This window comes from Muscardinus avellanarius (assembly GCF_963383645.1).
Source record: "Muscardinus avellanarius genome assembly, chromosome: 3".
NCBI lineage: Eukaryota > Metazoa > Chordata > Mammalia > Rodentia > Gliridae > Muscardinus > Muscardinus avellanarius.
Genome location: NC_137788.1, coordinates 12,830,009 through 12,857,539, shown reverse-complemented (window position 1 = coordinate 12,857,539; position 27,531 = coordinate 12,830,009). Strand labels below are relative to the sequence as shown.

At 52.2% G+C, this 27,531-nt stretch overlaps 1 protein-coding gene across 1 annotated transcript in view; it reads left to right on the top strand.

Annotated features, from left to right (window-relative positions):
* SPATA21 (spermatogenesis associated 21) overlaps positions 1-27,341 on the top strand; it is a gene marked incomplete at both ends in the record, with an annotated part of 34,944 nt that extends 7,603 nt beyond the window's left edge. Inside the window, 11 exons of the mRNA XM_080691325.1 lie at positions 620-763; positions 4,312-4,784; positions 5,619-5,707; positions 10,559-10,696; positions 15,324-15,395; positions 15,506-15,623; positions 21,180-21,355; positions 23,118-23,295; positions 23,819-23,965; positions 25,997-26,060; positions 27,324-27,341. Of these exons, the coding sequence (XP_080547451.1) occupies positions 620-763; positions 4,312-4,784; positions 5,619-5,707; positions 10,559-10,696; positions 15,324-15,395; positions 15,506-15,623; positions 21,180-21,355; positions 23,118-23,295; positions 23,819-23,965; positions 25,997-26,060; positions 27,324-27,341 (1,617 nt within the window). The remainder of the gene's footprint in view (positions 1-619; positions 764-4,311; positions 4,785-5,618; positions 5,708-10,558; positions 10,697-15,323; positions 15,396-15,505; positions 15,624-21,179; positions 21,356-23,117; positions 23,296-23,818; positions 23,966-25,996; positions 26,061-27,323) is intronic.
* Between the last annotated feature and the right edge of the window lie 190 nt (positions 27,342-27,531).

Below are 27,531 nucleotides of genomic sequence, written 5' to 3'. Positions count from 1 at the left end.
CTCCAAGCTGCACCCCCAGCCCTATTTTTTATTCTTTATTTTGAAACCGGGTCTCACTGAGTTGCAGAGGGCCTCACTAAATAGCTAAGGCTGTCAGCGAACCACGATCCTCCAGTCTCAGCCTCCCGAATGCTGGGATTACAAGCGTGCACTGCTGCGCCCGGCTCTTGTTTTATACTTTTTTATTTGGAAACAGGGTCTCTTAAGCCAGCGCGGCTGGCTTCGAACCTGTGTGATCCTCCTGTCTCCGCCTCCCAAGTGTGGGGATTACAAGCATGCACCACCATGCCCGGTGTCCACTCTTTATTTTTGAAACAGGGTCTCACTAAGTTACGGAGGACCTCACTACAGTAGTGAGGCTGGTCGCGAACCGTGATCCTCCCGTCTCAGCCTCCCAAGTACTGAGATTTCAAGCGTGTGCCACCATGCCCGGCTTGGGCTTCAGGTTTCTCAGTCCTCATTGGATGGTCCCTCTGTTATCTTTGAGGGGTTCTGGGAGAACCTAGCAAGGTGCTGCCTGCCTTGCCGGGACCATAGGAAGTGTGAGACAGCTGGCCTCTGGATGAGTGTCGGGGTTCACCAGTATGGGGCTCCCCATCCTTGGTATCCCTGTCCCCAGCAGGGCTTGGAGTATCAGTCGCCAGATTACCAGGCAGTGAATGGGTTGGGCATGGGGCAGCCGACCGAGCCTTCTTGGGCCTTGGGCAGCTCTACCTGGTCCCTGGAAGACAACGTCTCCAGGGAGACAGGCAGCCCACACATCGTTGGACCACAGGACGCTTTGCCAGAGCCCAGTTTAGAGGGACACAAGGACAGCTTCCAGGAAGCAATGCCCCTCATGCCCTTGGCCACTGCAGAGGAGAGGACGGCCCATCCCCTCTCACCATTCATGCCAGGACCTGCAATGCTTGGCAGAGAGTGAGTTACCCCCGAGGCTGCCCCTGCCTCCCCCATGCCCGGGTTGCTCTTGTGCTAAGTCACAGGCGAGCTGGGTTCCAGCCCTGCCTGCTGCAGACCTGCTGGGGGACCTTGGGCAAGTCATGTCCCTCTGGGCCTCCGTTTCCCCATCTATAGAATAGCTCTAATACCTGAGCTCTTGTCCTGCAGGCCTGTATGCTGGGGGTAAAAGAGTGAGGAGGCCACGGGATGAGGCTGGGGTGGTGGGACAGAGTCCTGGGGGCCGAGTCCTGGGCAAAGGGACAAACCGGGAACTGAGCCCCTCGCTCTCTGGGGTTTCTTCCTATTTAGAGGCGGGGCTGCGGAGACCCAGCCAGTACCAGAGCCTGTTGCAGTGCTAGTAAGTAGGGCCTGAGTGGGGACGGAGGCAGGTGGGAAGGGGATTGGGAGGAGGAAGACGGCAGAGACTGTTTGAGGAGGGTATCGTGGGTCAGACCCGGGATGGCGGAGCGTGCACCTGTGCCTGTGTGTACGTGGGTGTGAGTGGGATCAGAGACGCCGTCACAAAAGATGCTGCCACACCTGGAAGCCTGAGTTCATCCCAAGTCAGTGTGTACCACGTGAATGTAGATTTACTCCCCGCCGCAGCCAGTCTGCCACTTCCTGGCTCTGGCTTGACAGGAAGTCCTTACCAACCTCGCCCCGTCACTGGCAACACCCAGCCCCCAGCTATAATCCCTCCAGCCACCCGTCCCGGGCCCATGCATTCAGCATCACTTCTGGCTGCATTCCCACTTTTCTTTCCTTCCTCCTCCTCCTCCTCCTCCTCCTCCTCCTCCTCCTCCTCCTCCTCCTCCTCCTCCTCCTCTTCCTCCTCTTCTTCTTCTTCTTCTTCTTCTTCTTCTTCTTCTTCTTCTCCTCTCTCTCTCTCTCTCTGTCTGTCTTTTGGTGGTACTGGGTCCCTGGAAACCCTTCTACCTCTGGGCTACACTCCCAGACCTATTTTTATACTTTTTTATTTGGAAACAGGGCCTCTTAAGCCAGCGCGGCTGGCTTCGAACCTGCGCGATCCTCCTGTCTCTGCCTTCCAAGCGCGGGGATTACAAGCGTGCGCCACCACGCCCGGCTTTCATTCCCAGTTTTCTAAGGAATCTCCACACTGAGCTCCATAGCGGCTGGACAAGTTTGCCCTCCCACCAACAGTGTAGAAGAGCTCCTCTTTCCCCACATCCTCACCAGCATTTGTTGTTATTTGACTTCTTTATGCTTGCCACTCTGATTGGGGTTAGATGGAATCTCAGCGTAGTTTTGATTTGCATCTCCCTGATGGTCAGTGATGTTGAACATCTTTTCATGTATGTATGGGGCATTTTTTATCTCTTCAGTTCTGGGGATGGAACCCAGAAGCATTCTACCTCCGAGCCACACCCCCGGCTCTAGTTTTTTAGTCTTTATTTTGAAATAGAGACTCACTGAGTTGCAAGGGCTTCACTAAGTAGTAGCTGAGGCTGTCCTCGAACCTGAATCCTCCTGTCTCAGCCTCCCAAATGCTGTGATTACAAGTGTGTGCCACCATGCCCGGCTAGTTGCCCATTTCTTGATCGGATTACTTGTTTTGCTAATGTAAAATCTTTTTTTTTTTTTTTTTTTTTTTTTTTGATGGTACTGGGGTTCCTGGAAACCCTTCTACTTCCGGGCTACACTCCCAGGCCTATATTTTTTATATTTTTATTTGGAAACAGGGTCTCCTAAGCCAGCGCAGCTGGCTTCGAACCTGCGGGATCCTCCTGTCTCTGCCTCCCAAGCACGGGGATGACAAGCGTGCGCCACCACGCCCGGCTAATGTAAAGTCTTTTAAGTTCTTTGTATGTTCTAGATATTAGACCTCTCACTGTCAGAGGGATAGTTGGTAAAGATCTTCTCCCATTCTGTAGGCTCAGTGCTTGGGAGGCTGAGAGAGGGATCACAGGTTTGCAGCTAGCCTCAGAAGCTTGTTAGGCCTTTTGCAACTTAGTGAGACCTTGTTTCAAAATAAAGAATAAAAAATAGGCTGGGCGTGGAGGCGCACCCTTGTAATCCCTGCGCTTGGGAGGCAGAGACAGGAGGATGGCACAGGTTCGAAGCCAGCCTCAGCTACTTAGTGAGGCTCTCAGCATCTTAGTGAGACCCTGTTTCCAAATAAAATAGAAAATAGGTCTGAGAGTATAGCCCGGAGGTAGAAAGTCCCTGGATTCCGCCCCCAGTACCACAAAAATAAATAAATAAATAAATAAATCATAGGACTGGCGGGCAGTGGGGTGGTGGGGTGGTGGTATATGTAGCTCAGAGTAGAACGCCCCTGGGTTCAATCCCTAGTACTTAAAAGAAAAAGAGAAAAAAAAGAGCTGGGAGTGTAGCAGAGAGGAGCACACACACACACACACACACACACACACACACACACACACACACAGAGCAAGCAGTGCATTCTGGGTTTTATACCCTGGGTAATTGGAATCACTGGGCTGAAGCAATGAAGGGCATTCTGTTGCCATGAGGGACTGGAGCAGAGCCCACGCTGTGCAGCCAGTCCCGCACTCTCAGGACACTGCGTTTCCAGCACATTCCACAGTTATTTTTGAGAACTATAAGTGAGAAAGGGAGAAAAACGAGGCCCCCTGGGGAAGCGCCCACAGTACTGGAATGAGGTGTTTGGACTTGGCACTCCGATGGCCCTGGCCTGAGAATAAACACCCTGGGGGTGGGGACCGATGCAGGGCTACATCCACAACCCATTTTATTTTTTATTTGGAAGCAGGGTCTCACTAAATTGCTGAGCCTGGCTTTGAATCTGCAATCCTCCTGTCTCAGCCTCCCAAATGCTGGGATTACAAGCGTACTTCACCACGCTCGGCTTATTCTTTATTTTGAAACAGGGTTTTGTTAAGTTTCTGAGGTTGGCCTCAAATCTGCAATCCTCCCATCTCAGCCTCCCAAGTACTGGGATTACAGGCATGAGCACCACACACGGCTCCAGGAATGATTTCACGAGTGCCTGCCATGTGCTGGGTACACATGAATAAAAGGCAGGGAAGGTCCTGCCCTCCCTCGGAAGGCTCATCCCCTGCCAGGCAGGCAAGCGGCAGGCAGGAACCAGGCCTTTGCCAGCTATGCCGATTGCAACCAAGAATACACCAGGGGGTGGGACAGGAGTAGCTCACCTCAGACAGCTCATGGGTGGAAGCAGCGGGTCCTGAGTTGGGGAGGGCATGGCGTGGGAACCCAGGGGGACACACGTGAGATTTGGGGTGCATTCTTCAGAGGCTCAGAGAGGAAAGGGCCGTTTGAGGATCCCTGCAGGGTGGGTGGCAAGGAAGAGTTTTGTGGGAGAGTCTGGCCGCTGGAGGCCTCCTGGGTCCCCTCTTCTGTCCGCAGGAGGTGAGGGACATTGGCGGGAAGAGGAGGCCTGACCATCCGCAGAAACAGGTGCAGGAGTCCGAGGAGCCGGCGGGCGCCCGGAGCCCTGGCAGCCCCTGTCAGGGCTTCATGAAGTGCCTGCTGGAGGTGGAGGAGGAGGAGGCCTCCCTCAGGAGGGCCTCAAAGGCCCGGGTCCTGACCGCCCGGAAGTCCCCCCGGACCCTCACCCCGGTGCTCACCTCAGTGCCTGCCAGCAGCTCAGTCCCAAGCCTGCCCCTGCCCCTGGCCCAGACCCCCACCTCAGCCCTCGCCGCAGTGCCACTGTGGGCCCGACCCCCGGCCCCCGGGCCGCCTCCTTCCGCCATGGGAGCCCATGTCCCAGCCCCAGTGCCCAGCTCGGTCCTGCCAGTCCCTGCCATGGACCTGAGCTGGAGACGGACAGAGTTCTTGTCCCAGAGCAACGACAGGAGCCTAAGCTACACCAAGACACGGTAGGAGCCCCCACCTGCCACCCTCACCCAGGGCCCTAGGCTCAGGGCCTGGTCCCAGATCCAAACCGTGTGTACCGGCCTGCGCCCTCCTGTGTGCCCCTCTCTCTCCTGTCCCCAGTCTGTATTTCCCAGATCCATAGCCTCCAGGCTGCTGTCTCTTTTCCACTTCTAACCCTTTTTGTATATTTTTTTAATGTGCATATATAGTATTGGGGATTGAACCTGGGAGCATTCTGTCTACCTCTAGCCCCTTTTTATTATTTATTTATTTATTTATTTATTTATTTATTTATTTATTATTTGTGGTACTGGAGATCGAACCCAGGGGCATTCTACCTCCAAGCCCTATTTTTTATTCTTTTATTTTAAAACGGGGGTCTCACTAAAATTGCGGAGGGCCTCACGATGTAACTGAGGTTGGCCTTGAAGCTGTGAACCTCCTGTCTCAGCCTCCCAGCTACTGGGATTACAAGCGTGCGCCACCGGGCCTGGCTTTTTGTTTTTTTTTATTTTATTTTGAAACAAGGACTCGCTAGGTTGCTGACGCTGATCTTGAACCTTCAATCTTCCCGTCTCAGCCTCCTAAGTACTGGATTGCGGCGTGCACCACCGCGCCCAGCCTCCCTTTCTAATTCCCTCCAGAGGGGTCTCTCTTCTCCCCCTCCACCTCACTCCACCTCTTGATCTCCCCCTTCCACACCTAGCTTCTCTCCCTACCCACAGAGCCTCCCCGCGACTTCCTCTGCCCCGATGTCCCCCCCCCCATGGCCGTGGGTGGCAGCCTCAGGCAGGGGTGGGCGGCTGGACGTCCCTGCACCCCATTGTCCTCTGCAGGCAGGAGCCGGAGGAGCGCAGCCTGGTCAAGATGTATCAGAGCTGGGAGGAGCAGTCTGAGGAGCACCTCACCCAGAAGCAGGAGGAAGGTGAGGCCTGCCGGGAGCCCCTCGCCCACGCCAGACCCTCACATGCAGCCCCGAGGCTGCACTGCCAGGCCGCTTCTGCTGGGCCTCTGACTCGGGCTCCAGTGCTCTGCCTTTCTGCAGAGGGACCAGGACCCTGCAGAGGGCTGGCGCTGCTCTGCCGCCCCCAACCCAAGCCTCTCTGGGGTCCTCTTCATCGGCATCCTGGATATAAGACAGGGCCCCAGCGTCCCTGCCCATCCCAGGCAGTTCCTCCCCACTGAACGAGGCCATCGGCCCTGGACAGGCCCCCACTTCCCAACCAACCCCCAAATTAAAAAGCGCCCAGTTTCCGCCCTGAGTGAGGCTCCGTACCTTCTTCTCTCGGTGGTCCTTGGGTCTGGGCCCACACGCCTCACTCCCCGATGCTCCTGGGTCCTAGAAGAATGAATGTGCACCCCTCTCCTGTCCCTCCAAAGTCTGGGTCCCTCTTGGTCACAGTGGTCCTTTCTTTCTGCCTGCCCTGAATGCTCCTTTGGGCTCCTGGGACCTCATCTTTTTTATATTTTTATTTTTTTGGTACTGGGGATTGAACCCAGGGGAGCATTCTACCTGTGAAGGATAACTCCAGCCCTATTTTATTTTTATTTGGAAACAGGGTCTCGCTAGGTTGACGGAAGTCTCACTACTCTGTGAGACTGTCCTCAAACCTGTGATCCTCCTGTCTCAGCCTCCTAAGTACTGGGATTACAGGCGTGCGCCACCATGTCCAGTTGTGAACCGCATCCTTGAATCCCACTCCTTTTAGCATTAAGACTCTCCTGGGGCATGGCGGTCCGTGCCTATAATCCCAGTACTTGGGAGGCTGAGACAGGGGAATTGCAGGTTTGTGGCTGACCTCAGCAACTTAGGAGGCTCTCCACAACTTATGGTCTTTCCTCTGAACACAACCCTGGGATCTTTGTGTGTCTAAATTTACTTTTCCTAGCTGGGTGTGGTGGTGCACGCTTGTAATCCCAGCATTTGGGAGGCTGAGGCAGAAGGATCGTGGTTTGGGGACAGCCTCAGCTACTTAGTGAGGCCCATTGCAACTCAGTGGGACTGTTTCAAAATAAAGAACAAAAGCCGGGGGTGGTGGCGCACACTTGTAATCCCAGCATTTGGGAGGCTGAGGCAGGAGGATGGTGGCCAGCCTCAGCTACTTAGTGAGGCCCTTTGCAACTCAATGATACCCCATTTCAAAAAAATAAAGAATAAAGCTGGGCGTGGTGGTGTAGGCTTGTAATCCCAGCGCTTGTGAGGCTGAGACAGGAGGATCCCACAGGTTCAAAGCCAGCCTCAGCTATTTAGTGAGGCTCTCAGCAACTTAGTGAGACCTTGTTTCCAAATATAACTTTATTTGGAAATAAAGTTTTCAAATATAACTTTATTTGGAAACAAGGTCTGGGAGTGTAGCCCAGAGGTAGAAGAGCCCCTGGGCTCCACCTCCAGTGCCACAATAAATAAATAAATAAATAAATAAATAAATAAATAAATAAGAATAGAGCTGGGTATGGTGGCACATGCTTGTAATCCCAGTACTTGGGAGGCTGAGAAAGGAGGGTCGCAGGTTCAAAGCCAGCTTCAGCAGTTTAGTGAGGCTCTCAGTGAAACACTGTTTCCAAATAAAATATAAAGTAGATCTGGAGGTGTAGCCTGGAGGTAGAATGCCCCATGGGTTCCATCCCCAGTATGGCAATAAATAAATTAATAAATAAAATTAAAAAATAAAGAATAAAAATAGGGCTGGAGTGTAGCTTGGAAGTAGAATGCTTCTGGGTTCCATCCTCAGTACCACAAAAAATAAAATAAAATAAAAAATAAAAATACATAAATTTATGCTGGGCATGGTAATGCACGCTTGCAATCCCAACATTCGGGAGGCTGAGACAGGAGGATACAAGTTCGCGAACAGCCTCAGCTACTTAGTGAGGCTCTTTACAACTCAGTGAGACCCTGTTTCAAAATAAAGAATAAAAAATAGGGCTGGGAGCTGGGTGTGGTGGTGCATGCCTGTAATCCCAGCATTCAGGAGGCTGAGACCGGAGGACTGAGGCTGAGACCAGAGGATCGCGGTTCGCGGACAGCCTCAGCTATTTAGTGAGGCCCTCTGCAACTTAGTGAGACCCTGTTTCAAAAAAGAGAATAAAAAGTAGGGCAGGGGGTGTAGCTCAGAGGTTGAATGATGCCTCTGAGTTCCATCCCACCCCCCAAAAAAAAAGTGCTGGGGTGTATCTTGGAGGTAGAATGCCCCTGGGTTCCATCCCCAGTACCACAAAAAACGTAAATAAATAAAATAAATTTCCTTCCCCTAAGGATACCAGTCAGATTGGTAAAAGGCCCGACCCTAATGCCTAATGTCCTTTTTTTTTTTTTTTTTTTTGTGTGGTGCTGGGGGTGGAACCCAGAGGCTTTCTACCTCCGGGCTATACTTCCAGACCTATTTTCTATTTTATTTGGAAACAGGGTCTCACTGAGTTGCTGAGAGCCTCACTAAGTAGCTGAGGCTGGCTTCGAACCTGCGCAATCCTCCTGTCTCAGCCTCCCAAGTTCTGGGATTACAAGCGTGCGCCACCACGCCCGGCTTAATGTCCTCATTTTAACGTAAATACGGTGTGTGTGTGGGTGTGGGTGTGGGTGTTATCAACGACTGAACCCAGGGGCATTCTACCTCTGACCTACAACTCAAGCCCTTTTTTATTTTGAAACCGAATCTTGCTAGATTGCCAAGAGTCTTGCTAACTTGCTGAGGCTGGCCTGGAACCTGAGTTTCCCCTGTTCCATCCTCCCAAGTACTAGGATTACAGCCATGTGCCGCCATGCCCCGTTAACCAACTCTTTGAAGGTCCCATTTCCCAACACAGACACAATCGGAGGCGCTGGAGTCTAGGATTTCAATACATGAATGGGGCAAGGGGCACAAGCCAGCCCTTACAGCGACCCAGCTCATGAAACGGCCAAGCCTGTCACTAGGGACTTTGCTGTGGGCTGAGAACCCCGAGCCACACGCCACAGCTCTTGCAGGAGTTTGCATCAGCTAGTGCTCTGGGACTTCCCTGTCCTCTGCCCTGACACGGAACACCCACGCTATCCTGAAAGCCAGGCCCCTGCAGAGGAGTGGCTGCAGACAGCAAGGCCAAGGTCACAGACCAAGAGTCAGAAAGAAACTCCTGGCCACTTCACCTCTGAGCCTCAGTTTGCCCGTCTTTATCAGGGAAGAAACTTCACCCTCCCGAGATTAAATGAGAATTTGGCACCTGGCGCAGTGAAGCACACCTGTAATCCCAGAACTTGGAAGGCGGAGACAGAAGGATGACAGGTTTAAGGCCAGCCTCAGCAGTTTAGCAAGACCCTGTTTCAAAATTAGAAATTAAGCCGGGCGTGGTGGCGCACGCTTGCAATCCCAGCGCTTGGGAGGCCGAGACAGGAGGATCGCGCAGATTCGAAGCCAGCCTCAGCTACTTAGGCTCTCAGCAAATTAGTGAGACCCTGTTTCCAAATAAAATATAAAAAATAGGTCTGGGAACGCTGGACGTGGTGGCGCACGCTTGTAATCCCAGCCCTTGGGAGGCTGAGACAGGAGGATCGTGCAGGTTCAAAGCCAGCCTCAGCTACTTAGTGAGGCTCTCAGCAACTCAGTGAGACCCTGTTTCCAAATAAAATATAAAAAATGGGTCTGGGAGTGTAGCTCGGAGGTAGAAAGCCTCTGGGTTCCACCCCCAGTACCACCAAAAAAAAAAAAAAAAAAATTAAGCCAGGCATGGTGGTGTACACTTGTAATCCCAGCACTTGGGAGGCTGAGACAGGAGGATCCCACAGGTTCAAAGCCAGCCTCAGCCACTTAGTGAGGCTCTCAGCAACTTAGTGAGACCCTGTTTCCAAATAAAGTATAAAATAGGTCTGGGAGTATAACCCAGAGGTAGAAAAGCCTCTGGGTTCCACCCCTAGTACCATAAAAAAAAAAATAGAAATTAAGCCGGTATAGTGGCTTATACTTGTAACCCCAGTATTTGGAAAGCTGAGAATGGCAGGTTTGAGGCCAGCCTCAGCAATTACTTAGTGAGGTCCTTGGCAACTTAGTGAGACCTTGTTTCAAAATAAAGAATAAAAAATAGGGCTGGGTGTGTAGCTCTGAGGTAGAATGCCTCTGGGTTCCATCCCCAGCAACACACACACACACACACACACACACACACACACACACACGAGAGAGAGAGAGAGAGAGAGAGAGAGAGAGAGAGAGAGAGAGAGAGAAGAAGAAGAAGAAGAAGAAGAAGAAGAAGAAGAAGAAGAAGAAAAGAGAGGAGAGAGAGAGAGAGACTTGGCTACTAAGATTATAGCCCAGTGCCTGGCAGAGTAGGGTGCCCTAAAGCAAGTGTGTGTGCGTGTGTGTGTGTGTGTGTGTGTGTGTGCTCAGTCCTCCCACACCAGCTGTAGGCCTGGTAGGAGTGGAGATGGCGGGGGCGCCCCACCACTGAGCTACACCCGCAGCTCCCCCTCCACCCCCCCTTTTTTTAGAACGGGGTTGCACCCAGGGGCATTCTACCTCTGAGATACACCCCCAGCCCTATTTTTTTTCTTTATTTTGAAGCAGGGCCTCACTGAGTTGCGTAGGGCCTAAGTAGCTGAGGCTGTCAGTGAACCCGGATCCTCCTGTCTCAGCCTCCCGCATGCTGGGATGACAAGCACGCGCCGCCACGCCCGGCTGGCGATGGTTGACTCAGACAGGGTCCAGCCACGGTGGTAGAGGGTGCAGAGCAGGAGGGCGGCTGAGGGGCCAGGATGAGTGGGGGAAGCTGGAAACCTGCGTCCTCAGCCGGCCCTGGTCTCCCACAGCCTTCCGCAGCTACTTTGAGATCTTTGGTGGTCCTGGCGAGGTGGACGCCCGGAGCCTGCGGAACATCCTGCTGCTGGTGGGCTTCTCCCCGACGCCCGCCCAGGTGGAGGACGCCCTCGTGAGCGCAGACGTCGACGGTGAGTGGGCTCTGCGCTCGCAGCACAGGCTGGAAATTCTTGTTTTCTTTCTTTTTATTTTTTGGTGCTGGGAATTGAACTCAGGCATCTACTCCTGAGCTACATTCTCAGAGGTTTTATTATTTTTTTTTAATGTGTGTATGTATTGGTGCTGAAGGTTGAACCCAGGGGCATTCTACCTCCGAGCTACACCCCCAGTCCTATTTTACATTATTATTTATTTATTTATTGTGGCACTGAGGATGGAACCCAGGGGCATTCTACCTCTGAGCTACACCCCCAGTCCTATTTTAATTAATTAATTAATTTTATTTATTTATTTATTTATTTTGGTGGTCCTGGGGGTGGAACCCAGAGGCTTTCTACCTCCGGGCTATACTCCCAGACCCATTTTATATTTTATTTGCAAACAGGGTCTCACTAAGTTGCTGAGAGCCTCACTAAGTAGCTGAGGCTGGCTTTGAACCTGCACGATCCTCCTGTCTCAGCCTCCCAGGCGCAGGGATTACAAGCATGCGCCACCACGCCTGGCATATTAATTAATTAATTAATTTATTTATTGCGGTACTGAGGATGTTTGAACCCAAGGGCATTCAACTTCCGAGCTATACCTCCAGCCCTAATTTTTAGTCTATTTATTTATTTATTTATTTATTGGTGGGTCTAGGGATGGAACCCAGGGGCATTCGACCTACAGCTACACCTTCTGCCCTATTTTTTATTCTTTATTTTGAAACAGGGTCTCACTAAGTTGCATAGGGCCTCACTAAGTAGTTGAGGCTGGCCACAAACAACGATCCACCGGCCTCAGCCTCCCGAATGCTGGGATTACAAGCGTGCGCCACCACACCTGGCCCCTAGTCTTTTATTTTTATTATTTATTCTTTGCGGTATTGGGAATGGAACCCAAGGGCATTTTACCTCCGAGCGACACCCCCAGCCCTATATTTTATTCTTTATTTTGAGACAGGGTCTCACTAAGTTGCAATGGGCTTCACTCACTAAGTAGTTGCTGAGGCTGTCCGCGAACCTCAATCCTCCTGTCTCAGCCTCTCAAATGCTGGGATTACAAGTGCGTGCCACCACGCCCGGCTCTATTCTTTATTTTTAAAAATGTATTTATTTATTTATTTCTTGTGGTACTGGGGGTGGAACTCAGGGGCTTTTCTACCTCTGGGCTATACTCCCAGACCTATTTTCTATTTTATTTGGAAACAGGGTCTCACTAAGTTGCTGAGAGCCTCACTAAGTAGCTGAAGCTGGCTTCGAACCTGTGCGATCCTCCTGTCTCAGCCTCCCAAGTTCTGGGATTACAAGCGTGCACCACCACGGCTGGCTTAATTTCTAATTTTGAAACAGGGTCTCATTGAGTTGCAAAGGGCCTCACTAAGTGGCTGAGGCTGGCTGTGAACCGCAATCCTTCTATCTCAGCCTCCCAAGTGCTGGAATTACAAGCGTACACCTCCACACCTGGCATAGTCTTTCTATTTTTATAATAATAATAATAATAATAACAACAACAACAACAACAACAACAACAACAACAACAACAATAATAATGGAACCCAGGGGCAATCGACCTCCCAGCTACATCCCCTGACCTATATATTTTTTTATTCTTTATTTTGAAATAGGGTCTCACTAAGTTGCAGAGGGCCTCACTAAGTAGCTGAGGCTGTCTGTGAACCACGATCCTCTGGTTTTAACTTCCCAAATGCTGGGATTACAAGCGTGCGCCACTATGCCCAGCTGTCTTTTTATTTTGACATAGGGTTTCACTGAGTTGCAAAAGTCCTCGCTAAGTAGCTGAGGCTGAGAACCGTGAGCTTCCAGTCTTAAAAGCGTGCACCACCATGCCCGGCTCTTATTTTATTTTTTATTTTGAAACAGGTCTCACTAAGTTGCACAGGCTGATGGTAAACCTGTAGTTCTCCTGTGTCAGACTCCCGAGTACTGGGGTTACAAGGAGTGTACCACCACATCTGACATACATATATATATCATATATATAATATATATAATATATATAATGTATGATAGATTATATTATATATAATATATATAGAATATATATAACATATAATATATATAATATATAAAATATATAATATATAAAATATATAATATATAATATATAATATATAATATATAATTATATATAATGTATATAATATATAATATAAAATATATAAAATATACAATATATATATAATATATTTTACATATATATATAGTGGTACTGGGGAGGAACCCAGGGGCCTTCTACCTCCAGGCTACACTCCCAGACCTATTTTATATTTCATTTGGTAACAGGGTCTCATAAGCCAGCTGAGGCTGGCTTCGAACCTGCGCGATCCTCCTGTCTCCGCCTCCCAAGTGCAGGGATGATGAGCGTGCGCCGCCGCGCCCGGCTCCGACTTTTATATTTTATTTTGAAACAGAGTCTCATTAAGCTGCTCAGGGCCCCCCTAAAATGCTGATACTGGCCTTAAACCTTTGATTATCCTGTCTTAGCCTTCCAAGTACTGGTATTATGGGAGTGTACAACCAAGTCTGGCTGGAAATTCGTGTGTGTGTGTGTGTGTGTGTGTGTGTGTGTGTGTGTGTGTAATGGAAATTGAACCCAGCCCCAGCCCTTTTTTTTTATTTTATTTTATTTTTTGTTTTGAAACAGGGTCTCACCAGGTTGCTGAGAGTCTTACTAAATTCCTTAGGTTAATCTCAAACCTGCAATCCTCCTGCCTCAGCCTCCCAAGTACTGGAATATTGGGCATGTGCCACTGCACCCAGCTGGAAATGTTCATAACTGTTTAAAAGGGCTTCCTCTGCCCTGCATTTTCATTGTGCACCCGGGCCCTTAAATAATGTAGCAGATCCTGGTTCCAGGAAATAATGCTTCCCCAGCCCCTCTTCATTGCCTCCTTCTGGGGACCCAGCGATGATCTCAACCATTTGACCCCAAAGGCGCAGCTGGCCTCAGGGATCCCGACCCTTCAGGCCTAGCGCAGGCATCCCGAGGCCTCCTCCATGACCCAGTTCCTCACTTTACGGGCAGGGAGACACTGGGCAATCACTGAACTCTTCAGCCACGCCTCCCGTGTACAATGGGGCTGGTGATAGTCCCTTCTGTCACCAGACTCCTATGCAGATGTGGTGAGGTCATCTGGTCCAGGCATCACGCCCGGCCCTCGGCGCACAGGAGACACTGGCTGCTGTTACCATCCATTAGATGCTGACCGTGCCATTCCTGGGCAGGGAACCCAAGATAAAGAGATGTGTAAGAGCCAGGCATGGTGGTGCACACCTGGAATCCTAGTGCTTGGGAGGCTGAGAAAGGAGGACTTCAGGTTCTTGGCCAGCCTTAGTAATTTAGCGAGGCCTTCAGCAATTTAGTGAGAATATGTTGAAAAAAAAATGAGGCTGAGGGTATAGCTCAAAGGCAGAATGTCCCTGAAGTCAATTTTAGTAACACACACACACACACACACACACACACACGGAGATCTGTGTAAGACACATAAGACCCTACTACCCTCCAAGGGCTCTTAGACACAGTGCTGCTGATTAAGGGCCAGCACAGCAGTTAGTAGGCACCATCTGGAGCCAGCCGTGGTGGCGCACGCTTGTAATCCCCACGCTTGGGAGGCTGAGACAGGAGGATCACGCAGGTTCAAAGCCAGCTTCAGCTACTTAGTGAGGCTCTCAGCAACTTAGTGAGACCCTGTTTCCAAATAAAGTATAAAATGGGTCTGGGAGTATAGCCCAGAGGTAGAAAAGCCCCTGGGTTCTACCCCCAGTACCACCAAAAATTAAAATAAATAAATAGACTAAAAAAATAGGGCTGGGGGTGTGGCTTGGAGGTACAATGCCCCTGGGTTCCATCCTGAGGGAAAAAAAAAAAAGCACCAACTGAGCCAAGTGTGGCTGTGCGTGTCTATAACCTCAGTACTTGGGAGGCTGAGACAAGAGGATCGCAGGTTCAAGGACAGCCTCAGCAAGTAGCGGGAACCTCATCAACACTCTATTTTAGGCCAGGCACGGTGTTGTACGCTTGTAATCCCAGCATTTAGGAGGCTGGGACAGGAGGATTGCAGTTTGCGGACAGCCTCAGCTACTTAGTGAGGCCCTTTGCAACTCAGACCTTGTTTCAAAATAAGGAATAAAAAAATAGCTGGGCCTGATGGTGCACGCTTATAATCCCAGTATTCGGGAGGGTGAGACAGGAGGATTTTAGGACAGCCTCAGCTACTTAGTGAGGCCCTTTGCAACTCAGTGAGACCCTGTTTCAAAAATAAAGAATAAAAAATAGGGCTGGGGATAGAATGCCCCTGGGTTCCATCCCCAATACTGGAAAAAAAAAAAAAAAAGTCACAGGGGTCGGAAGAGTAGTCCTGGGATATGAACCCAGACAGCCAGTCCCAGGGGACAAGTTAGAGTAACATTTAAGTTTTTGCCCGTTTTCTTATGTTCACCTCGTTTCTGCATTGAAAATGCATGACTTTCATGATCAGACCCCATTACGTGAGCACTAGTAGCCATGCCGGGGTGGCAGTGCCAGGACCTGCTCGGGAGGCCCCGCCCACCCCGGGAAGGCCCCGCCCACCCTTTACCCCTCTGGCCTCCACAGGAGACGGTCACGTGGACTTCAAGGACTTCTTGGCCGTGATGACAGACACCAAGCGCTTCTTCTGTTCCGTGGGTGAGTAGGAACGAGCCTGGGGCAGTCAGCGGGAGGAGGGCCTAGGAGGCTGCCGGGGGGCGGCACCCAGGACCACCATGGTAATGGCCGCTCCCATCCCATGTGCTCAGAACAGAACGCCCCGACGAACATGGCTCCCCCAAACCCGCACACTCTGCTCTTTGAGATCCTGTCTCTGCTGGTGGAGATGCTGGCCTTGCCGGAGGCAGCCTTGGAGGAAATCACCAAGTGAGTGGGGCAGTTGTTAGGGGTGGAGGGTGTGAACACAGAATACGCGTCTAGCATTCTGGCAGACAGGACTCTCAGTTGCAAGTTAAAGAAACATGAATAAAATTGGCTTAAGAGAAAGGGAATGGATTGGCTCAAGCAACCTGTTCGGGGCTTCAGGAATGGCTGAATCCAGGAGACCAATTGATATCCCTGTCTTTCTCTCTCCATCTATCTCTGTCTGGGCCATGGCTTCAGGCTCAGTGAGACTCTTAAGTGGGAAGGTGGCAACAAGCAGCCCCAAACTCACACCCTCCTAGTTCAGCAACTTCAGTAGGAAGAATTCTTTCCTGTAATGAGCATTCTGCAATCCCAGAGAAGGAATCTGAGGGACCTTGTTTGGGGCCAGCGTTTGCATATCTCTGGGAGGGTGGGGAGCTAGTGGGGCATCCAGGAAGGAAACGGCCACAGGCAAAATCCATGGGCTAGATGGGAAGGTAAGGTAGACTGGGCCAGCGGAGCTCCAGCCGCACTGCGGAGGTCCATGTTTTATTTGGTTATTGTTTGTGGGATGGTACTGGGGATGGAACTCAGGGCATTCTACCTCCTAGCTACACCCTTAACCCTATTTTTTATTCTTTATTTTGAAACAAGGTCTCACTGAGTTGCAAAGAGCCTCACTAGGTAGCTGAGGCTGGCTGTGAATCACAATCCTCCTGTCTCAGCCTCCCAAGTATTGAGATTACAAGCGTGTGTCACCACGCCTGGCGAAATGAACATATTTCAATACTTGCTGATAAAGACACGCTAGCTTTCAACAGAGGCAGCCATGAGCGTCAAATGAGATGAGATCCCAGAAAGCACAAAGTCGGTTTTAACTGTGTCAGAGGAGGCCCTAGGATGCAGGGGAGGGGGGAGTTTAGGGTCTCTGCCTGTGCCTATCACTAGTTCTGCAGCTGTGGGCAAGTCTGTCTGGGCCTCAGCTTCTTCAACTGTAAAATGGACACGTTAAACTGGGCGTGGTGGCGCAGGCTTGTAATCTCAGTGCTCGGGAGGCTGAGACAGGAGGATCGCAGGATTTTTTTTTTTTTTTTTTTTTTTTTTTTGCGGGTCTGGGGATGGAACCCAGGGGAATTTGACCTCCGAGCTACACCCCCTGCCCTATTTTTTATTCTTTAATTTGAAACCGGGTCTCACTGAGTTGCAGAGGGCCTCACTAAGTAGCTGGGGCTGTCCGTGAACCGCGATCCTCCAGGTCTCAGCCTCCCGAATGCTGGGATTACAAGCGTGCACCACCACGCCTGGCTATGGATCGCAGGTTTGAGGCCAGCCTCAGCTACTTAGGCACTCTGCAACTTAGTGAGACCCTGTTTCAAAATAAAGAATAAAAAAAAAAATAGAGCTGAGGGTGCAGCTCGGGGGTAGAAGGCTCCTGGGTTCCATCCCCAGTACCATCCCACAAACAATAACAAAATAAAATAAAACATGGACACGTGTTTCCTCAACTCTTCAGTGCACATTTGAGCCCAAGTCCAAAGCCAGGCAGCCAGTGGCCAGTTCAGAGACAGTCTTCGCTGTTCCTTCTTCATCCGTTTTGTTCTCTGCAGGCCTTCAACTGATTGGGTGAGGGCCACGGGCGCAGCGGAGGGCATCTGCTTCGCACATTCTCCTGACTTAATGCTAATCCCAAGTACTGACACATCCAGGAATTCTGCTCAACCCACTATAAATTGATACAGAAAATTAACTCTCACTCCTCGTGTGGAACTCCACAATTATGCACACCCGGGAACTCGAGCACAGGCCACTCTAAGCTGGGTGTGGTGGCACACGGCTGTCGTCCTGGTTCTTGGGAGGCTGAGATGGAAGGATCACAGGTTCGCAGCCAGCCTCAGCTACTGAGTGAGGCCAAGACCTCGTTTCAAAACAAGAGATAAAATTGGGCTGGGGGTGTAGCTTGAGATCTCTAGCACGATCCTAGAACTTTCCTTCAGGCCCCTTCCCATCCAGCCCCTGAACCCACCCTGCCAGAGGAAACTGATCTGTGTGGGGTAGGTTGTACACAGGCCCAAGAAAGTGCTGGAGACAGCACAGGAGGTGCAGGGTTTATAGGGGGAGCTTGTGAGAGACCAGTGACTGTCGCAAGAAGAGCTTAGTGGCAACAGGCTAACACACAGCGCCTGCGTCGCTCACGGGGCATTGTCCGATGGCGGCCAGCTGGCCGCGGGGCACACGTCTTCCCCACAGGGCCCTCAGTCCCGAGCCCATCCCGCTCAGGGAGGCTCGTGTGTGTTGGGCTGCAGGGGCTGTGACGTCCTCAGCCTGCGTGTGTGACCAGCAGTAGTCCTGCGTGTGCGAGGGAGCAGCGTCTACAGATAACACTGACCTGCCTGGTTCCCAGCGTGCGGGGGAAAGCCCGGGCTGGGAGGGACGCACCTGCGCTCTCTGGCCCAGCCTGCCCGTTTCTTTGCCTAGATTTTGGAGAAGAGAAAGGGGAGCTCTCAGGGGCGTGGAGTTTATCAGCCTCTTTTCTTTAGAGACAGTGCTGTGTGTTGTATGTGTGTGTTGCTGGGGAAACCATGGGCATTCTACCTCCAAGCTATATCCCCAACCCATTTTTATTTGTGTGTGTGTGGTACTAGGGTTGGAACCCAGGGGCTTTTCTACCTCCAGGCTACACTCCCAGACCTATTTTATACTTTATTTGGAAACAGGGTCTCACTAAGTTGCTGAGAGCCTCACTAAGTAGCTGAGGCTGGCTTCGAACCTGTGCGATCCTCCTGTCTCAGCCTTCCATGCGCTGGGATTACAAACTTGCACCACCACGCCCAGCTCCATCTTTTTATTATTTATTTATTTATTTATTTATTATTCATTTATTTGTGGTACTGGGGTTCCTGGAAACCCTTCTACCCCCGGGCTACACTCCCAGACCTATTTTTACACTTTTTTATTTGGAAACAGGGTCTCTTAAGCCAGCGCAGCTAGCTTCAAATCCTCCTGTCTCCGCCTCCCAAGCACGGGGATTACAAGCATGCGCTACCATGCCTGGCTTCCATTTTTTAAAATTTTGAAACAAGGTCTTATAAGTTGCTGAGGCTGGTCTTGAACTTGTGACCTTCTGTCTCAGCCTCTGAGGTACTAGGATTATAGGTGTGTGACACCATGCCCAGCTTAGGGGACTTTGTGTGTGTGTGGGTGTGTGGTACTAGGGATGGAACTAAGGGGCCTTCTACCTCTGCGCTACACTCCCAGACCTACTCTATATTTTATTTGGAAACAGGGTCTCACTAAGATGCTGAGAGCCTCACTAAGTAGCTGAGGCTGGCTTCGAACCTGTGCGATCCTCCTGTCTCAGCCTCCCCAGCACGGGGATTACAAGCGTGCGCCACCATGCCTAGCTGGGGACCTTCATTTTAAACCAGGGAGCTGGATCCAAACTCCCACCATGTGGGGCTCTGGGATTAATTTTCTATCTTCTGTGTACCAGGCTCATTAAAACCCCAACTCCTCTCCTAGGGATAGGCAGGGCCCTAGAGGAGTCCCCAGCCCCAGCCCCAGCAGCTCCGAGGGGCAGCCCAGGCCGCGCCCCTGCCCCCAGAGCCAATGAGGTGGGCCACCATCACCCTGCGCACGGCTTCCTCTGTCCCCAGAGCCTACTGGGCTGGCTCCCGCCTCCTGGCCTTCCCTGGGTATTTGCTGCACGTGTATCAGGAGCCTTGTGTGTGTGGTCTCTGTGCAAAGCTGGTGAAAGCCCTTGCACAGGCGGTGGCTGGGGCAGTGGCTGGAGACCAGGCGTGGCGTCTTCTTCCTTTTTCCTGCTCAGGAGCTAAGAGTGACCAGCTCCAGGAACACTCGATGAACACTTGGTCAATGAGTGGCACTACAGTGTAGTGGGGAAAAGGCAAGAAAAAATGAGTTTAAAGCCAGGTGCAGTGGCACATGCCTGTAATCCCAGGATTTGGGAGGCTGAGACAGGAGGATCACAGGTTTGATGACAGCCTCCACAACTTGGTGTAGTGAGACCTTCTTTTTTTTTTTTTTTTTTTGTGGGTCTGAGGATGGAACCCAGGGGCATTCAACCTCTGAGCTACACCTTCTGCCCTATTTTTTATTCTTTAATTTGAAACAGGGTCTCACTAAGTATTGGAGGTCCTAAATAAGTAGCTGAGACTGTCCACAAACCATGATCCTTTGGTCTCAGCCTCCCGAATGCTGGGATTACAAGTGTGCACCACCATGCCCAGCTGAGACCTTATTTAAAAAAAAAAAAAAAAAAAAAAGCCGGGCGTGGTAGCTCATACTTGTAATCTCAGTATGTGGGAAGCTGAGACAGGAGGATTGCAGGTTTACAGCCAGCCTCAGCTACTTAGTGGGGTCCTCCACAACTTCATGAGCCCTGTTTCAAAATAAAGAATAAAAAATAGGGCTGGGGGAGCCGGGTGTGGTGGCGCTCACTTCTAATCCCAGAGATTCCCAGGCTGAGACAGGAAGATCACGGTTCATGGACAGCTCAGCTACTTAGTGAGGCCCTTTGCAACGTAGTGAGACCCTATTTCAAAATAAAGAATAAAAAATAGGGCTGGGGATGTAGGTCAGAGGTAGAATGCCCCTGGGTTCCATCCCCAGTACCAATACATAAATAAGTAATTAAATAATTCTAGGCTGTAACTCAGAGGTAGAACACCCTGGATTCAATTCCCAGTGCCAGGAAAGATGGGATGGAACAGAGGAGGGAGAGGAGGAAGAAAACATTCGCTTGGACATAGAGTGGGTGGTGGACGCGGGTGGGTTAGTGTGGTAGTCGGGGCCACGGCAAGAGCCTTGCTGCTGGCTGCTCTATGGGGAGGGGACAGTGGGTTTTCTCGAGATGGCCCTTCAGATGAAATCTAAATGAGCCCAAGCTGGCTGCACATGTGGTTTATAAGCAGCTGCGTATCCAAGTAAAACTTTTATCACTGACAAAGACCATGGGTACTGAGTGGGTAACAGACCAAGCTCTCCGCGTGCAAGTGTTTGATGGGCCTTGTCACTGAATCCCAACGCTTGTGGGATGTTCATCCCTGTCTTACTACTTGGGGGGGGGAGGGTGCTGATCTCAGAGAAGTTAAGTGGCTTGCGGTGATCAGGTAGATACAGCCATCTTCCCTGGAGACCGTTTTTTTTTTTTTTTTTTTTTTTTTTTCTTTCAGTACTAGGGATGGAACCCAGGGGCCTTGTTCCTCTGAGCTATACCCTCAGCCCTATTTTTTAGTCATTTTATTTTTTGAAACCGGGTCTCACTGAGTTGCAGAGGGCCTCCCTAAGTAGCTGAGGCTGTCCGCAAACCGTGATCCTCCGGTCTCAGCCTCCCGGATGCTGGGATTACAAGCATGCATCACCACGCCCGGAGCCCCCGGCCCCCATTTTACTCAGGGGCACGGAGGCCCCGAGCAGGGCAGCGCTTGCCTTGGACACAGGAAGTAAAGGACAGAGCTGGGCCACGTGCCTGCTCCTAGCAGGCCGACAAAATAGGGGCTCAGCAGTGGGGTGACATAACCACACACCCAGGCTGAGGTGTGGGCGCTGCTTCCCCAGCTACTACCAGAAGAAGCTGAAAGAAGGAACCTGCAAGGCCCGAGAGATGGAGTCTGCCATCGGCCGGCTGCGTTCACGGAAGAAGCTTCCCTATAACCCCCAGCAGGTGGACGGCCTGGAAGTCCCCGAACGAAGGGTCCTCAGGATCCTGAACCGACTCAAGCAACAGAACTATGGTGAGGGCCTGGGCCTGGCGGGCTGGGCTGGAGCAGGGGCCCGGGTCCTTCCCCCTGGGCCTTCTTCCCTGGGTCCCTTCACAGCCAGACATGGGGAGCTGATAGGAGGGTTTTCCTGCATTGGGCTTAACTGTGCACGCCAGTAAACAGGCTGATAATCACTGCACTCATCCGGCCCAGTGACAACAAGCTTCTCTGCCCCCTCCTGCCCCAGCCCTGAGCACAGGATGTTCCCATAAGCCAGAAGAGACCAGCTGTACAAAGGTCAGCAATCCCAGCTGGACATGGTGGCATGCACCTATGATCCCAGTACTCGGGATGCAGAGACGGGAGGATCAGAGACGGGAGGATCGCAGGTTGGAGGCCAGCCTCAGCAAATAGACTCATCAATTCAGGATCACAGGGTCTTGGCCAGCCTCAGCAATTTAGTGAGACCCTCCCCAACTTAGACCATTTCAAAATAAAGGATAAAAAAACTGAGCCGGGCGTGGTGGCGCACGCTTGTAATCCCAGTATTTGGGAGGCTGAGACAGGAGGATCGCAGGTTCGCGGACAGCCTCAGCTACTAGTGAGGCCCTTTGCAACTCAGTGAGACCCTGTATCAAAGTAAAGAATAAAAAATAGGGCTGGGGGGGGTGTAGCTTGAAGGTAGAATGCACCAGTACCACAAAAAAAGAATAAAAAAATAGGGTTGGGGTGTAGCTCGGAGGTAGAATGTCCCTGGGTTCAATCCCCAGCACCAAAACGAATGAACAAACAATAAGGTAGCTTGCTGCCAACTGAGAGCTCACTGGTGTCCGCCACCATGTGAGGCCCTTTGCAGATGTGTCAAGACTTAATCCTCACAATTAGGTACTTACCCCATTTTGTAGACAAGACTGAGAAAGTTTAAGCAACCTGCTCAGATCCCCCCAGTAGGCATGTGTTGGAAAGGGAAACTGACAGCCCGGTCTGTGCGCTTTCCTCGGGGCGAGGCTGCCGCCCTTGCCCAGGTATCATTTTTAGGCTCCTACAGTGTGCCGAGTGATGGTGCAGAAGCTCCTGGTGAGCCTTTCATACTTAACAGGACCTGTCACACAAGGGGCACATCTGCCTTTGTAGGCTGTGATCAGCCTTTATTCTGTGCCCAGGATTCAGTCAGACCCTTTGGAGCTAACGTGCCTTTAACCTGCACTTCTGAGCGGGGTACTGCTATCATCTCCAGCTTTAAGGCTCAAAGTTAAGAAATTTGCCCAAACCCACCCACTATTGTGGCCAAATCAGGTTTTCTTTTTACTTTGGTGGTACTGGGGATTGAATCCAGAGGCATTCTACCTTTGAGCTACACCCATAGCCTGATTTTATTTAGCTATAGTGGGGACGAAACCCAGGGGCATTTTACTGAGCTACACCCCAGCCCTATTTTTTATTCTTTATTTTGAAACCGGGTCTCACTGAGTTGCAAAGGGCCTCACTAAGTAGCTGAGGCTGTCCGCAAACCCAGACCCTCCTGTCTCAGCCTCCCGAATGCTGGGATTACAAGAGCGAGCCGCCACACCCAGCCTGATTTTATTTTTTTGAAAACAGTCTTTCTGGGCTGATGAGTCTCACTACTTGCTGAAGCTGTCCTCGAACCTGCAATCTTCCTGTCTCAGCCTCCCTAGTATTGGGATTGCAGGCATGTGCCACCATGCCCGGCCAAGCCAGGTTTTCACCTGGATCTGCCTGCCTCCCAAGCCAGCGCCGCTCTGAAGCATCCCCTTCCTGCCCGCTTCTTTGCTAGAGGCCAACCTGCAGAGCCCCTACGCCCAGGTACCCTGCATCCCACTCTGCCCACGGATAGACAAAAAGATGGTCCGTCGGAAGCAGGGCAACCACTACGTGCTGGACCAGTGCACCCCTGGTGGCCTGGGCTCTGACATCCATAGCCTCTTCTTCCAGCCGGGACCTCAAGGAAACAAGTGAGTGTCCAACGGGCCAGGGCCTCACAACCCATTTACCTCCTCCCTCAAGAGGCTCTTGGCCCAACACCTGGGGAATCCATCCATCTAAGAGAGACTGGGAGACTGCCTGCTCCAGGGAGGAAGGATGTAGGGGAAAGCAACTAACCTGTCCGGGGAATTGGTAGCAGGCAGATGATTTCACTGAAGCCAGGGTACTTAAGCCTTTCTGGGCCCAGGACTCAGGGCACCTAGCACTTTTCTTGGGCTGAGGCTGACACTACCCCCCCTTTTCCACATAAGGAACTTAACTCTTCTGCCCAAGTCTGGCTCCACAGTGATGAGCAGGCCCAGCCACTGGGCAGAGGGGAGCATCCCCTGGAGGAACAAGGGCCCCGGCTTTGGAGTCAGCCCCTAAGCCCAACCTCTGGCTTTGTCACTTCTAGGAGGAAGTCTCCTCTCTCCGGGCACACAGACGGCTCTCGGCCAGGCAGGACTGTGGAGGACCAACCATCTCCCACCCTTCCGTCCCATACCTCCCCAGGGAGCACAGTTCGGACAGTGGCAAGTGGCTCGGCTCTGAGCCAGCTCGAGCCCACTGCCCCTCTGGAGTCCTGACTGAACAGTTCAAGGCCTGCAAACAGATGGGCCTCAGGCAGGGGCTGTTACTGGAGTTTGCTTTTATGGCTTGGCAAGCCAATAAACACCGAGAACCTCAGCCTCTGTGCCCAGTGCCAAGGAAGGCCCCCAGGCCACCACTGCCCAGCGTGGCTCTCAGAGTACAGGATTCCAGGACCCTCCAGGCTTGCGTGCCCGAGGCAATACTTGGCTCAAAGCATTGCCCAGGGTTGGGGTTCCTGCTGCAGACACCTTTGGGAACAAAGTTCTGACCTTCTGTCCACTCAAAGCAGAGTTGGAGCCAGGAGTGGTGGCATATGCTTATAATCCCAGGACTTGGGAGGCTGTGACAGGAGGATCATAGGTTCACGGCCAGCCTCAGTTACCTGTGAGGCCCTCTGCAACTTAGACCCTTTTCAAAATAAAGAATAAGAAAAATTAGGGCTGGGGGTGTAGCTTAGAGGTAGAATGCCCCTTGGGTTTGATCTCCAGACCCCCACCCCACAGAGCTGGGCCTCTCCTCAGCACCCCCCTCTTGTATTAGGAGCCCCACGAAGGCAGTGGGGAACACAAAGGACTGGGAAAGACCTGGCTTTTGAGCCCTGGCCTGTGGAAGAGCCGGAAGTGGCCACAGCCACCACTTCCCTGGTAGCCAGAGGCCCAGGTCTCCTTCCCTCAATTCCCAAAGGTGTCGTGTTCCCAACCCACAACCTACCCATCCCATTTCCCTGCCCAAGTCCGTCTGTGGGACTGTGTAGAGGAGGCCAGCCCCCAGTGCTCAACAAGTGACTACGTAAGGGTAGAAGGCCAGGGGGCCAAATGAAGACAAGGAGCTGACAAGTTTAAAACATGTATTTAAAATACAATTTATAAAATGCTTAATCTGCCGACTCAAGAGCCCACGGCGCGGGGCGGGGCGGGTGGGCCTCTGCCCTCGACACCGGCAGAGCAGGACTCTCCCCATTCCCTTCTGTCCGGACACCCAGGGGCCCATGTGCACCCTGGGACCCACAACCAGGAGACAGGACCCCAGAGGTCTCTTGAGCCTCTGCTGACCAGGGAGGCTGGGTGCAGCCCTGCCGGCCCGTCCCTGAGCAGAGCAGCCCCGATGGGGCAGAGCAGGGTATGGCTGGGCGGGGCAGGGCTGGTGGGGCAGGCGGGCTCCGGAGGGGCTGATGGTGCAGATAGGGTGTTGCCTCCTGCCTGCAGGTGGGGAGCACCCTGACTGAGTGGGCTGAGGACTGGTCACCAGGCTGGACGCCCGGCTCCTTTGGTTATAGGCTGACATCGTGGTGGCTCATGGGAAGCGGTGAGCTGGAAGGGCTGTGGCCTGGCTCTGGGGCCGGGGCTGGGGAGGGACAGTACCGCGAAGGCAGAGAGAGGGCAGCAGCCTCCGGTTCCTGCCCCTCACCCCCCTGGGGATTTCCAAGCCAAAGCCTGCAACTTACTTTTAAAAAAAGGAAGAAGGAAAAGGGGGGGGGGGGAGCACTTAATGAAAGTTAGACAACTACACACACACCAAAAAAAAAAAAAAAAAAAAAAAAAAACAACAAACCCACAAAATCCAAACCGTTTTCCCATCTCGCTCCCGACATGACAGTCTCCTGCTTGCTTTCTCCTCTCACTCTGCCAGCCGCCTCTCCCCCATCCGGGAAGCCAAGGGCATGGCTGCTGGCGGGTGGCGACAGGCAGTGGGCAGAGCTGTCTCTGGCCGGAGGGCGGTGGGAGCACCAGTCCCTGCAGTGCTCGTGTTCACGATCTGCGGACCCCCCGCCAGCTGGCCAGCCCTGGCTCCCCCGGGTGGGCCGAGGCACTTCTGGCTTCCTGCCTGGACGACCTCCACTCCCCTCCCGTGCCTCGCCAGGGGCCAGACACCGCTCCTGAGGATGGGCACTAGACTGGCACTAAGGGTGGGGATGGGTCGGACAGTGGGCTCCATGACAGCAGCCACCTTTCCTCCTGCCCCTCCTGGAGGTGACCTCTCCTTACGGACTGGCGGACACTCGGCCCAGCTGCATTCCCAGGCAAGTCCTGGCTCCACACATCCAAGGCCACGCTGGAGACCAGTCACTGACACAACTAACTGCTGACCCTTCCTCCTCAGGGGAGCTGCCGTGGGGTACGGCCAGGCCTGGCCTGCCACTAACACGGGCAAGGCTGAGAACCCGGTGAGCCCGGGGTGGAGAGAACCTGCAGAACCTAGCTAGCCACCCTAGCTAGCCACCACGGCCACCACAGCTGCCCTAATTCAAAACCGCACCAACCTCTCCAAACTCCACCTGCTGGCCAGGAGGGAAGCCGTCCGCTGGCCGAGAGAGAAGGCGCAGTGTATAGGAAGAGACCAGAGAACCTGAGAGGAGCCAGGCTATACACAGAGGTGCTCTGGGCAGCTGCCCTCAGCCTGTTCTCCTCAAGGAGCCAAAGCAAATCTCTAGGCTCCAGGGACAAAGGAGAAACCACCTTTATTCCAGGCCCTCAGTCTGAAAAATAAGGGGCAGAGGGCAGCACACCTCCAGAGAACCAGCTGGCCAACCATTTTGGCAATGCAAAGCTTTTCTTTCCCTACTTTATTCAGACTGGTCTGCTCCCAAGGTACAATGATTTCACAGAGGAAATGTACCGAGTCTAGGTACCGAGCTGAAGCCATCAACGGAGATGAGAGTCACAGAGCCTTGGGAGTTCCAGCCTCGCGGGAACGGGCGGGCCACACTATCTACCCTTAGTCACGCTGGGCGGATGGCCCAGTCCCTCCTGGTGGTCTTGTGCTGTGGGCAAGTACTGAACACGCCTTGCCCCTTGCTGCCAAGCAGGAGTGCAGTCTCACTCCCTGAGTTCCCTGCTCTCCTCGAAAAGTAGTAAGCCTAGCTGGTAGGGAGCCACCCTGCGGGTAGGAAAGGGAGTCTGTCACTTTCCCTATCTCCTAAAATACTAGAGGTGGGGCTGGCACCCTCTCAGGCTCTCTGAGCCTACAGAGCTAGCCTGTCTCCAGGCAGGGCCGAGAGGCCCAGGACCCAGCGGGGAGGGAGGTATAGGCATGGGTGCTCGTCTGTCCCGGGCTGCAGAGCCCTGCCCCTTTCTGGGCGGCAGTAGGCATACAGAAGCTAAGCTCACCAAAATCCTATTGGTTAATGTTTCTAGTGTATTTCCTAGAAACATTTTTAAGTAGACTACCAAACTACCCTTTCTTAATTAAAAATTAATTAAACTGCTAAAACCCCTCCCATGCACTTTTTCTTGCAAATCAGGTATTTGTATAAACAAACAAAAATAGGAAGAAAAAAAAAAGGAAAGGATCTTTTCAAATGGAACTTACTTTTAAGTGATGAAGACATGCACTTGGGGGCAGGTGGGCGGGAGTTCTCATTTGTGTTTTGAAATCCCAAATTAATGAGCATGATAAACTGTTATTGCTGGCACTGGCTTTACCCCAGGTGGCCGAGTGGCACTGACTCTCTACTCTGAGTCCTTGGTGGGACCCAACCCTCCCCTGACCCCCACCCTGTCCCATTCCATTGACTTGGGACAGCCTTGTGGCGTGCCAATCACAGTGGGAGGAGGGCTTGGGAGAGGTCACAGTGCATGGGGTTCAAGGTCACAGTGGGCGGAGCAAGGGGGTCACAGTGCAAGTAAGTCAGGTCG